Source organism: Coturnix japonica, chromosome 4 (genome assembly GCF_001577835.2).
Source record: "Coturnix japonica isolate 7356 chromosome 4, Coturnix japonica 2.1, whole genome shotgun sequence".
Classification (NCBI taxonomy): Eukaryota; Metazoa; Chordata; class Aves; order Galliformes; family Phasianidae; genus Coturnix; species Coturnix japonica.
This window is the reverse complement of record NC_029519.1, coordinates 70182965-70193928: the sequence shown is the minus strand read 5'-3', so window position 1 is coordinate 70193928 and position 10964 is coordinate 70182965. Positions and strand designations below refer to the sequence as shown.

The window sequence follows — 10964 nt, the reverse complement described above, 5'->3', positions numbered from 1 at the left end:
GTGACCTTTCCTTTTAAAACAATTTAAATAGATCTTTAAATGGATAATAACCATTTCAAATATTCCCTGAGTTGCTTCAGAAATCTGTTACAATGTTTAAACAAAATCCAGAAACTCAAAAGAGGTAGTTCTAGACTTCTAGTTAAACTTCTGCTTATCACTTTCTTGGCAATAATGTTGTTGCTAAAAACTCAACTTAAAAATCTTCTTTCTTTTACTAGTCAGACTATATTGTTACAACTTCCCAGGAGCTTATCAAGTCTTTACATGTAAGACAGCCCTTGCTCTTTATGAAGTCCAATATGCTTTACACATTACAGCTCAAATCCCCTCCTTCCAGTACAAAATGATTCAGCACCAAATACATAAACAACGCAACCCCAATATTTACCGTAATTTTGTTTTCTGAATTCTAGCAATGTTAGAGCAACTAAAAGCAGGAAAAGAACAATTCATAAGAACAAATGCTGCAGTATTGTATGCAGTTTGTTATAAACAAATATTATTGCAATTAAAAAGATCATAATAGTAGTTCCTTTCTGAAATTAATTTTACTAGCCAAAAGAGACACATACCTCATTTGTCTTTTGCACTTCCTTAGAATCATCTTCAGATGGCTCGAATTTCTTTTTACAACTATCTTCAACATGCCTGAAACAGGTATTCAGACAAGCAATCAGGGAAAAAAAAAAAAAAAAAGTAACTGAAAACTGAGAATTTGTAAACTCTCTACTCCTAAAACTGAAGATGAGACAAATATACACTAAAATACCAAAGCAGAACATGGGTTACAAAACTTTCAACTATATAGCTTGTCCAAACTATGTGTACTCGCTTCATAAACGTCCTCTGGGCAACACTGCTTTAAAGCAGAGAACATCAGTATGACAATACTAGTACTACAGTTGTCACCGTAAAAATATTAGATTTTTGTTTTAAAAAAACCAAAACCTAATGCTATCCATTTATGAGGGAGAAAATTGAAAATATATTTATCTTTCAGAAATGTGGCTCATTTACTGTATCTACACATGTATGTAGATATGCATGAGTGTACAAATACAAAATATGAAATTAAAGACCAGGGTGAGTTGAATATTCAGCAAATAAAGTTATTCTTATGGGACAACTGCAGAGTACATTCCAACATGCCAGCTTATGCTGCTCTGTGCAATGTATTTTTTTTTTTTAATGTGCGTGTATGTGCAAATTATAAATACATACACAAGCATTTACTTACCTTCAACACTATCTATCTGATTTTTAAAAATAATCTTATTCCTTAATGAAGTCAAGAAAACAAAGTAAGTGAATGAAAATGTAGTAATGAAAAGCTTGAAAAAAAAAACAAACAACACAAAACAAAACCAAAACAAGCATGATAGAATACAAAACCTCAAATATATACTAGGAACTCTGACAGATCCAAAACTGAAAGTTAATAGAGATGCATCACACATTCTTTTCTACTAGATGCACGAACATCTAACAGCTGTCCATTCTCATGTCTTGTCATTACTATACTGTGCATAAAAAGTCACAAAGGCTGCTGAATTGCAGTATATTAAGCAGCTATAACTTTATACTCCTTAGTAACAAAGCCAACCAAATATCTTAGAAAGAAATTGTTTAAATAAGTAAAGCCAACTGCAAAGTTGAAGAAAATTTACTTAATCTACAAAAATGAATTTCTAAGAGTTCACTTCTTTTGAGTAAATTCACAAATACCTTGAATCTCTTTTTCTTTTTCTGCTCAGGGCTACTTTTTTTTCTAAGAATTTCTGTTCTTTAAGCACATCCTTAATGCTGGTACCAGTAGCTTTTGACTCGAGACTTTTTGTTGATTGTTCTTCCAAGTTCAAGCCACTTTTTCCTGAAATAAAAACACAAATGGTGAAATAATTAAGTATGTCCTTACATTTATTGCTAAAGCAGTAATACTGAAAGCAGTATATAGTACTAAAGAATAGCAAAGAATACTAATGTATTACATATAATGTATACAAGCAATATAACCATGGATAATCAAGCAATTCAATTATGCATATATTGAAACCAGAAATCAGATTATTCAAACATTGGACTTTCAAGAGAAATGAAGAGAGAACTATTGTCAATCACTTTATCCTGTAAGCTATTTTCCCTTAAAATAAGATCATCTTAGTTTCAGCTGGGACAGAATTGTTTTCTTCAGAGTGCCTGGTATGATGCTATGTTTTGGTTCTATGAGAAAAACAACACTGATAACACACTAACGTTGATAATAGCTGATAAACAATGTTGTACAGAGTCAAGGCTATTCACAGCACAGGGCCTAGGGAGCTCAGAATGAACAGAATTGAGAAAGTTGACTTGAACTGGCCAAAGGGATGTTCCATACAACACAACATCGAGCAAAAGAAGTTTTTAACAGGGGTGGGAGTTCATCTTTCTCTCTCTGTTCTGCTGCTTGGAGGAAAGCTGGGCATTGATCAGGGGATGGTAAGCAATTGTTTGTGCATCGCTTGTTATCTCTATCTCTATCTCAATATATGTATTAGTATATAGTTTTATCTCAGCCTGTGAGTTCTACCTTGATAGTTTTTCCCCCTCAATTCTTTCCTCCAACTTAGTAGGAAGTAAGCAAGCCACTTGCAAGGTTAAACCACGACAGGCAAAAAAAAAAAAAAAAAAAAAGAAAAGGTTAAAATATTCATACCTTTAGCATTTTGACTTCCACTTTTCAGGGACTTTGTTTTTTCTGCAGTTTTCTGTTTACGTTTCTCTTCAAGTCTCTCTCTATTCATTCGTCTTCTTAAGAGTCTCTCTTCTTTTTCTTTGGCCTGGAGATACACAAGGAAGAAAAGACAATTTATCATTAGGTCAAAGAATATTCTACAGATATACAGAAATTCTACAGAAAACAGAACACTTTGGTTTGAGGCAAAGAAAAAGAAAAAAAATAACAGTACTTTGAATGATTTATGTGGAAGTAAGCAGAATCCTCTAGCACTCCTGTAAGGTGAAACTAGATGAGTCCCATAGAGTTGCACTGCTGCTCAACACAGCAGATGGAGACCAAAACTATTTTTTCAACGAAGACACCTAATTTATAACAATATTTACATAAAAGAAAAAAAGCAGAAGAAACCACAGCTTATAGGTGTTTCCTTGCAGTTTTTTTTTTCTTCCCAGATATAAAATAATTAAAGAGAGGTATGTATGACTGATCTACTACTATTTTCATTTTTTTTTTCCAGCTCTATGAACCTTAAATGCATAAGCAAAATACAGACCTTATCTCACTCACCACCCCTAAGTACCCAGCATTAGCTTGGGTCAAAGAATGCTATTCTCCTAGGAATGTGCATTCAGACATAGGAGAAAGCTCTAAAGAACTGCTGGTTCCTGTTTTGTGTCCTTTCTTCAATAGGAAACACACTTAAACATCTCTCCTCACTGCCTGCAGAAACATTACAACTACTGACTTCAGGGACAGTGAGAAATACATTTGTAAAGAAATTATATAGAGAATTAGCTTGAAGTAATTAGTCCTGGCCCAAACTACACAATACCACACTGAAGGCAGACCATAGGTAGATAAAGGCTACTTCTTCCACTTAAATTCTCTTTACATATATTAAAACCACTGAGGACCATTATTTATGTTTTTGTTTTGAGTTTTCTTTTTGGTGTGTCTGTGGCAGTTCCTAATCTTCACACTTAATGATTCAAGCAAGAATCATTACATCAAACACAGCTGTGTGCTTGTACGTACTTTGTAAACTCTCTAATACAATAACACTGCTCATTTGAGTCAGGGCAAAGATGTCAAGGCCATCATGTGTGGGTGCCTGTTTTTGTTTTTTTTGTTTTGTTTTTTTGGTTTATTAATGTTTGTATGATTTTTGTTTGTTTGTTTGTTTTGTTTTTACCTCCACTGGAAACTTTTTAACTATATACCCAGTAGAGTGTTTCCCTGGAGTGCATTGCTCTATATTACACAATACTGGTTAAAGCCTGAAGAAGGAACAGAGGTAACACAGAAAACAAAACTAAAATCCTCCTTGCAAACCAAGGCCAATTAAGTAGTGAAATTTTGGTGCTGGAAAGTTTAAGAAGTTAAGACAGAGAGCAGTAACAAAACTCAAACTTACAATGGACTGGCGACGTTGCTCTACAGTTCGTTCATCATCAGAATCGCTGAAGTATTTGGAGTACAAAAAAGGCTTACGAACATATGCATGACGAACCGGCTTGGCTCTCCCATCACTCAGTTCATTAGTATGAGGCTTTGTCTTATTTTTATTGTTCTTCTCCTCTTCATCTGAAAAGTTAGTTAAGTTTACAGAGAGATTAATACATTAAGGCAGTACTTTCAACATCACTTTTGAAGGAACGAGACACCCCAAACTTAAATTACTTTCCCCAAAAACATGAAGTTCAAAATACCACTAAATTACTGAAACCTGGGATGTATTTGAATTTAAGTACACTGCAGAGCTAAAAAAAAATTCAAGATGTTAAAAGGAAAATAAATTATGATGAAGAGCTTAATCCTTGTACCTGAAATCGTGTTGCTTTGTAGCTACAGTATTTAGCTACTTTCGGCACTGTGTGAGTCAGAATATTCTGCTGTGTATTAAACTAAGCTTCATTCCTACACCAAAAATTTGTACACCATTTAAAAATCTTAAAACAAGATAGGTTCTCTGAAAATACATAAACAGAACATGCTTGATTACACTAATGTAATATTATTTGAGTAAAACAGAAATAGATTATATTTATCAGCATTATCAGAGATGGTGCAAAAGCACTTAGGCTTCATACCATACAAAGCATTCATACCCTTGAAACATACTTCAGGCTTGTTTTCACTTCATGGAATCTGTCATGTTTACAGGAAACATCAAAGGCAGAGAACATACAAGAAATTGAGTGCTTCTACAGTGTATTTTTACAGGAGAAAAGATAACCTCAGAGTAATATCCTCAGAAATCATTAAGAATCTCTGGTCTGCTCAAGACAAAGAAAACTGAAAAATAAAACCTGTTCTCTGGCTGGGTTTCATGTTTCCCAACTCTTAAAGCTAGATCAGTCCTTGGCCACCACAGAAGAAACATGTAGAATTTGGAAATACAAGCAAATCTAAAGCTCTGAAAATAAAGTCAGTAAAGTCAAGTACAACCAGTGCTGCAGGATCACTAACAAATCACTTCAATGTTATGCTACATTTCTGGCAAAAACAAAGGTAAAAATCTCACTGCAAAGCCTCATATCTATCACTTAAGTGGTTCTGTTCTCTATTAACACTGTAGTACAAATAAGATTCAGAACATTTAGCATATATAACACCATTACAAAAAAAAAATAATACTCAAAATACCCCTATTCGTCCTTCACGACTGCACAAATACTACCAGTCCACATTTAAAATATCACAGGTACAACACAAAATACTGCAAAACATCAAATTTGTTAGAAAATGTACTCAAATTACAAAAGAGTTGTAAAATTATTTCTTGCAATTTTACCACTGCAATTAACAATCTAATTGGTTTACCATCTGATGTGATCTCCCCCTCTTCAGTACTGTCAGAAATCACAGGTTCTTCTTCGCTTTCCTCTTCAAAGGAAGAAAGGTCACTAGTATGGACAGAGCTGACAGTGATGTCACTGAGTACATCCGTATCTGAATCTATCGATGTATGTTCTTGCAGAGGAGAAAAACAGAGAAGTTATAATACAGCACATTGTATTTGAGAAGCTTTTCTTACAAAATGAATAAATAAATAAATTCATTTTAATACTGAAAACAAAGCCTTAAGAAATAGCAAAAGAAAAAAAGATTTCAACACCTTAAACTGTTGAGTGGGAACTCTGAGATCTTGTTGCAATAATACATAACCAAGGAGGCACACACCAGTAATCAAAGATCTACGTTTCCTGATTCATGTCCCTCAGTGAAAGGAGATGAGCCATGAGCTACTGTGGCTACTGTGTCAGTAGCAGGAAAAGATATGTTCCCACACACACTTCGAATTCAGCTCCTGAATACACTTAAACACATCCATATTTTACGAAAAAGAGCATTGCCCATATCATACCTTCTTTAGTACTTTCAGATGCTTTATGTTTATTGCTATTTTTTTCTGGAACCAACTGTTTCACTGGTTCTGACTCTTTCACGTGTTTCTCTTCTTTTGACTTAGCAGTATCATCACTTTTCTTCTTATCAAGTTTTTCTTTCTTTTCTTTTCTTCTATCACCTTCCGGTTTCTTTTCACATTTATCTACTAATTTATTCTTCTGATCTTCACTATCCTGTTGTATTTCTTTACTTGTATCTTTAATTGTAACTGATGAACTACTGGTATCCTTTGCTGAATTTTTTATTTCTTCACTTTGGCAAGGAAGCTCATTTGAATCTTCACACTTTACAAACATTTCGGCTCCTTCTCCAGAAGGATCAGAAATTGTTTTCTCTTTATCTGTTAAGTCTTCCATGTTTTTCTCAGTGCTACCATCAAAACTCTGCTGAGATAACAGTCTTTTTGCAGCTTTGTCATTGTTCTTGGAACTTGAGTTTTCTGTTGAAGCCCTGGCAGCACTTGCTTCTTGGTTCAGAGAAGTTATTGTTTCCAAAATGGACATTGCATCACTAGCTACATTGCCACTAGGAGTTGTAGTAGATACACCTTGAACAGGAAGAAAGAAAACAGTTTAAGCTAATTTCTTTCATTTTCCATGATGGTAATGTTAGAAAGGAAGTAGACTTTTAGCTAGAACGACAATGTCATTAAGAAAGTCAAAAGAAAAAAGAATTACTACTCCATTTAAGATAAATAAGATTAACCGAAATATTTCACTAATTTTGCATCTAGAGATTTCAGTTATTAAATAAATAAATAAATAATAGAACAAGATGCTACAATCTTCAAGAAAAAGCATGGATGGCCTCTGAGAAGGATGCTTGGCCTTACCATCAGCAGGCTAGGCAGAAATATACTGCCACAAGAATTCTACATCTCTTCCCACTGGTACCTTCATAAATGACATAAGAACTGGACTCAGTGTACTGACTAGAGAATAACAGAGCCATCAAAATATCATATCACTTTCCTACTCTCTTAAAATGAATTTGGAAGATGAGTGAGAAAGGGTTAACTGGACTAGCATTGGGAGCTGCAGCTGGCTTGTTAACCCACTTACTTTAAAGGAAGCGGGCCCCACAGGAAAAGAGCTAGGATTTAAATAAAGGGTCTGGTTACAAGTAGATGAACTGCTGTGGAGTCTCTTAAGAAGGGAAAGAATGGACAAATACCTGCCAAAGCCTTTAGAAGCTGACACGGGGCAACATAAATAAAAAACAAATAAAGTGATGTCTTTATAAACAAAGGATTAGCTGATTTGCAGAAGAACTTAAGCTCCTGAGAGAACCTTAGCACAAAGTGACAGAATTAAGACAAACGTCTTCAGATAATGTCTTTTGATCTACTTAAGCATAAAAAATCAAATCATTCTTCTCATACAGCTACGTTTCATTTGATCATATGATACTTTACAGGGCCAGAGCCTGAGACCAACTTTCCTACAACAGTAAACTGATCCCTTCAAGTAGAAGTGACAAAATGATAAGCAGTTATATCTCTCTTGCCTTCTAACTTTATAACTAGCAAGAGACAAGTACAATTGCATGCTGCCTGGAGCTCAGCTTCACAATATGGATACCAATGATTCTGTGCGAGCAACAAACCCAGTCAGTATTGTCTTTCTTAAAGGAAACAAACTTCTGATAGTAGACTGCTAATGGAAGAGGTAGAATACCTTGCACTACAACAGACGTGTCCGTTTTCTCCTCACTTGGAGCTGTACTGGGGCCTGCCTCTTCTTTGTGATTCAGTGTTGCTAAAAATTCATGGACAGCTTTTTCCACCTGAGGTCTGAATGTGTGGTTGATCTTTGGATCCACCACCTGAGAAATAATTCTGTCCACTCCAGCTTCCAGCATTCCAGACCTGGAACAAAGTTACATTCACACTTAATAAGGAAATTACTTTTGGAGAACGTCTTAATGACGTATGTTCATTTAGATACCATGCAAACACTCCTAAACACTTCAAGTGTTTAGCACTAATGTTTTCTGAACAGGTATTTAGTCAGCTGTCACCTTATGAATTAAAAAGTCGTCTAAGAAATGAAGTGATCCAATTGCATGGAAATGACACAACAGAACAGCGTGTAGCCACAGCCACACGTTATTACTGGTTATGTTTACAAAAGTTTACTAACTGTAAGAGTATAATTTGTGGGGGGAGGAGAGGGGAAATAAATTAAGAGTCTGATCTTATTAACTCCCATGGCATAAAACAAATTTTGGACAGCATGAGGAACAGATTAATCAGCCATCATCATCCTAATTCACTTTTCACACAATACATTGTGACAACTCAGAGCTTGTATAGCTTTATAGAACACCTTTAAACTTCAGTAACAAAATCTGTGACAAGAGAGAACTTTTTATCATAGGGTTTTCTCTAGGCCCCTGTTTGTAAAAGACTACATTGTCTTTTGACACCCCTGCTTAGTCAAAGAAATGCCCATATCCTCTGTGCCAGTTACCAAAAGTCACTAAATCATAACTGAACACATTTGTTCACAAATCCTTTGGATGACCCAATTCAGCAACAAAACTCACTCTACTTAAAGACACTTCCCAATGCTTCTTATGACTACGCTTTAATAAGTAAAGCTAATGAAACACTACTGAAATAATCAGGCATTAGATAAGCGCACTGACATCATTTTGGTTTAAGAGCAGTCCCACAAAAGCTTTTCTCCCTCTAGACAGATTTACATCCATTTTTGTGTTTGGGCATTTGCACTTTGCACTCTTCAGGGCTTTATATGTCAAATTCTATTAATTACCCTCAGTTCAAAATCAGGTAATAGCAACTGTTCAACTGTGTTTATTTCTCACTAAGAAACAGTAAAGGTTATCCTGAGCTGGGATGTCACAAGTCAGAAACAACCCTTCCATCACTGGCTCAGCTCCCATCAGACAATATAACGTGTGAAGCCTAACTCTGACTAATGCTGATGACAAGTGTACTCATTGAAATAATACCACTGTTTGCTTCAATAAAAAAAAAAAAAAAGAAAAATAAAAAGGCTTATCTCTATAAGTCTTAGATCTAGAAGTCTAGAAGGCAACTTACAAGTGACCTACAGCCTCAGTCAGCTGTCACAGAGTGTATTCCAAAAGAAACCCCAGAAGTACCACTTACTTGAGAACCTGCTGCCTAATGTTATTTCTCAGCTGGTTCTTGTTGAGATGAGGGCTCCAGGTATGAGTGGCCAAATGGTTGCAAACAAAGTTATCAACGCGCTGTCTCAAATTCTGATAGGCGGGCTGAGGGAACAAAACAAAGCACAAGAGGACAGAGCAGTTGGACGACGAACGGCCATCCCTTCGGCGGCTGGAGTTAACCGGAGGCCTCACGGCGATCCGCCGTAGGGCAGCAGCCGTTCCCGGCTTCCAACGAGGGCTGTAACGCATTTAACGCTCGCTGCCGGAACGGCTCAGCACCAACAGCCGCCCTCCGAGAACGCGGCCTCAGCTTCGCCCCGCGTTAACAGCTGAGATGAGGCGCGAGCTCCAACGGCCGCCCCTCACCTCCCTCACCCACCCGGCCCGGCCCAGCGCCGCCCGCACCTTGGTATCCACGTCGGCCAAGCAGTCTCGGCGAAACTGGTCGAAGAGCCCCTGGCTCTTGAGGTGACTGACGATCATGGAGACCAGCTCCGGCTCCGTCGCACCGCTCCCAGCGCCGGCCCCGGCACCCGGCAACGGCGGCTGTTGCTGCGGAGGCGGCGGAGGGGGCGGCGGCGGCGGGGGCTGCGGCTGGGGGTTGCTGGCCATGGGGACGGCGGGGCGGCGCGGCCTGCGGGGAGCTCGGCGGCCGGCTGTCCCTGCCGAGCCCCGCTATGGGGCTGCTTCCCGAGCGGCGGCTGTGACCCCGGAAACGAAAGGGAACGGAGGGAGGAAACGAGAGGCGACCAGAAGGGAAGCAGCGCCGCAGCCGAGAGCGGCGCCATCGGCGCGAGGCGAGCACTGGCAAAGCCGCGCAAGGCACCCGCGGGCCCTTTAAGGGGACGGACGGGGCGGGGCTGCCGGCGGCCCGGCGCTGCGAGGCCCCGATCCGGCGGCATTGGCGGCGGGGAACGGGCCACAGCGGGGCCGCAGGGATCCCGTCGTTCCTGCCGTCCACCGCCGCGCTGCTGCGCGCTCCCCGCCGGCGCCTTCGCTGCTCCGCCCTGATCCCCGCCCCTTCCTGCGCTGGCCGCCATCATGGTGGGGGTAGAGCCCAGCGCTTCCTCCCTCAGGCGCGGGGAGGGGCCTGTGGGCTGATTCTTCCGGTGAAAGAAAGGAAAATCCAACAGGCTTTTAATAGCGCAAGTGATGCAGGCTTGGCTGAACAGCATATCACTTGCATACAAGACATAGCAGCCTGGAATAGCTGCAGTCTTTGTCTCAAGCTGTGTCAAATGCCGTGAAAATAGTAGAAATCAAGAATCCGTGAATGAGATTTAGGAATTTTTGGGTTAACAGGGTTTGGTTATGCCCACTGGTCTGAAACTGTTATAAAAAGCAGTCCATGCTCTAATTGATTCAACAGTTTAATGTGATTGTTCTGTGCTATGAGTTTCCTACCATCCCAGGTTATGCACAATTTAGTTGTCGTTGCGGGCTTTCCAGATATTTTATTGACCAGATTAAGTAACACAGCACTGCAGAACTTTAATCCTAAATGCGAGATGAAGATGGATTTTTTTTGTTGTTGTCTGGGTCCAACTGTACACTATCGGTTGGGAAGATGCTGTAACAGAAACTAACAGCCTCTTGAAAATAAAACAATAATTAAACGATCTCTGTAATCTCTGTAGTCTTTTCACAAATAAGCATACACAGAAGAGGGAGC

General features: G+C 38.8%; 1 protein-coding gene across 3 annotated transcripts in view; it reads right to left on the bottom strand.

Moving 5' to 3' along the window:
- BOD1L1 (biorientation of chromosomes in cell division 1 like 1) overlaps positions 1-10297 on the bottom strand; it is a 36785-nt gene extending 26488 nt beyond the window's left edge. For 2 of the 3 annotated variants that reach the window (XR_001555256.2, XR_001555257.2), the window contains exons 1-9: positions 9698-10297; positions 9270-9394; positions 7810-8000; positions 6090-6680; positions 5546-5695; positions 4137-4306; positions 2699-2822; positions 1729-1873; positions 576-651 (exon numbers count right to left, since the gene is read on the bottom strand). Coding sequence is in view for 1 of the 3 variants with exons in the window: in XM_015862662.2 (XP_015718148.1) it covers positions 576-651; positions 1729-1873; positions 2699-2822; positions 4137-4306; positions 5546-5695; positions 6090-6680; positions 7810-8000; positions 9270-9394; positions 9698-9904 (1779 nt within the window). In the remaining 2 variants the exon portion in view is untranslated. The remainder of the gene's footprint in view (positions 1-575; positions 652-1728; positions 1874-2698; positions 2823-4136; positions 4307-5545; positions 5696-6089; positions 6681-7809; positions 8001-9269; positions 9395-9697) is intronic. The other variant, XM_015862662.2, reaches the window with a different exon arrangement.
- Between the last annotated feature and the right edge of the window lie 667 nt (positions 10298-10964).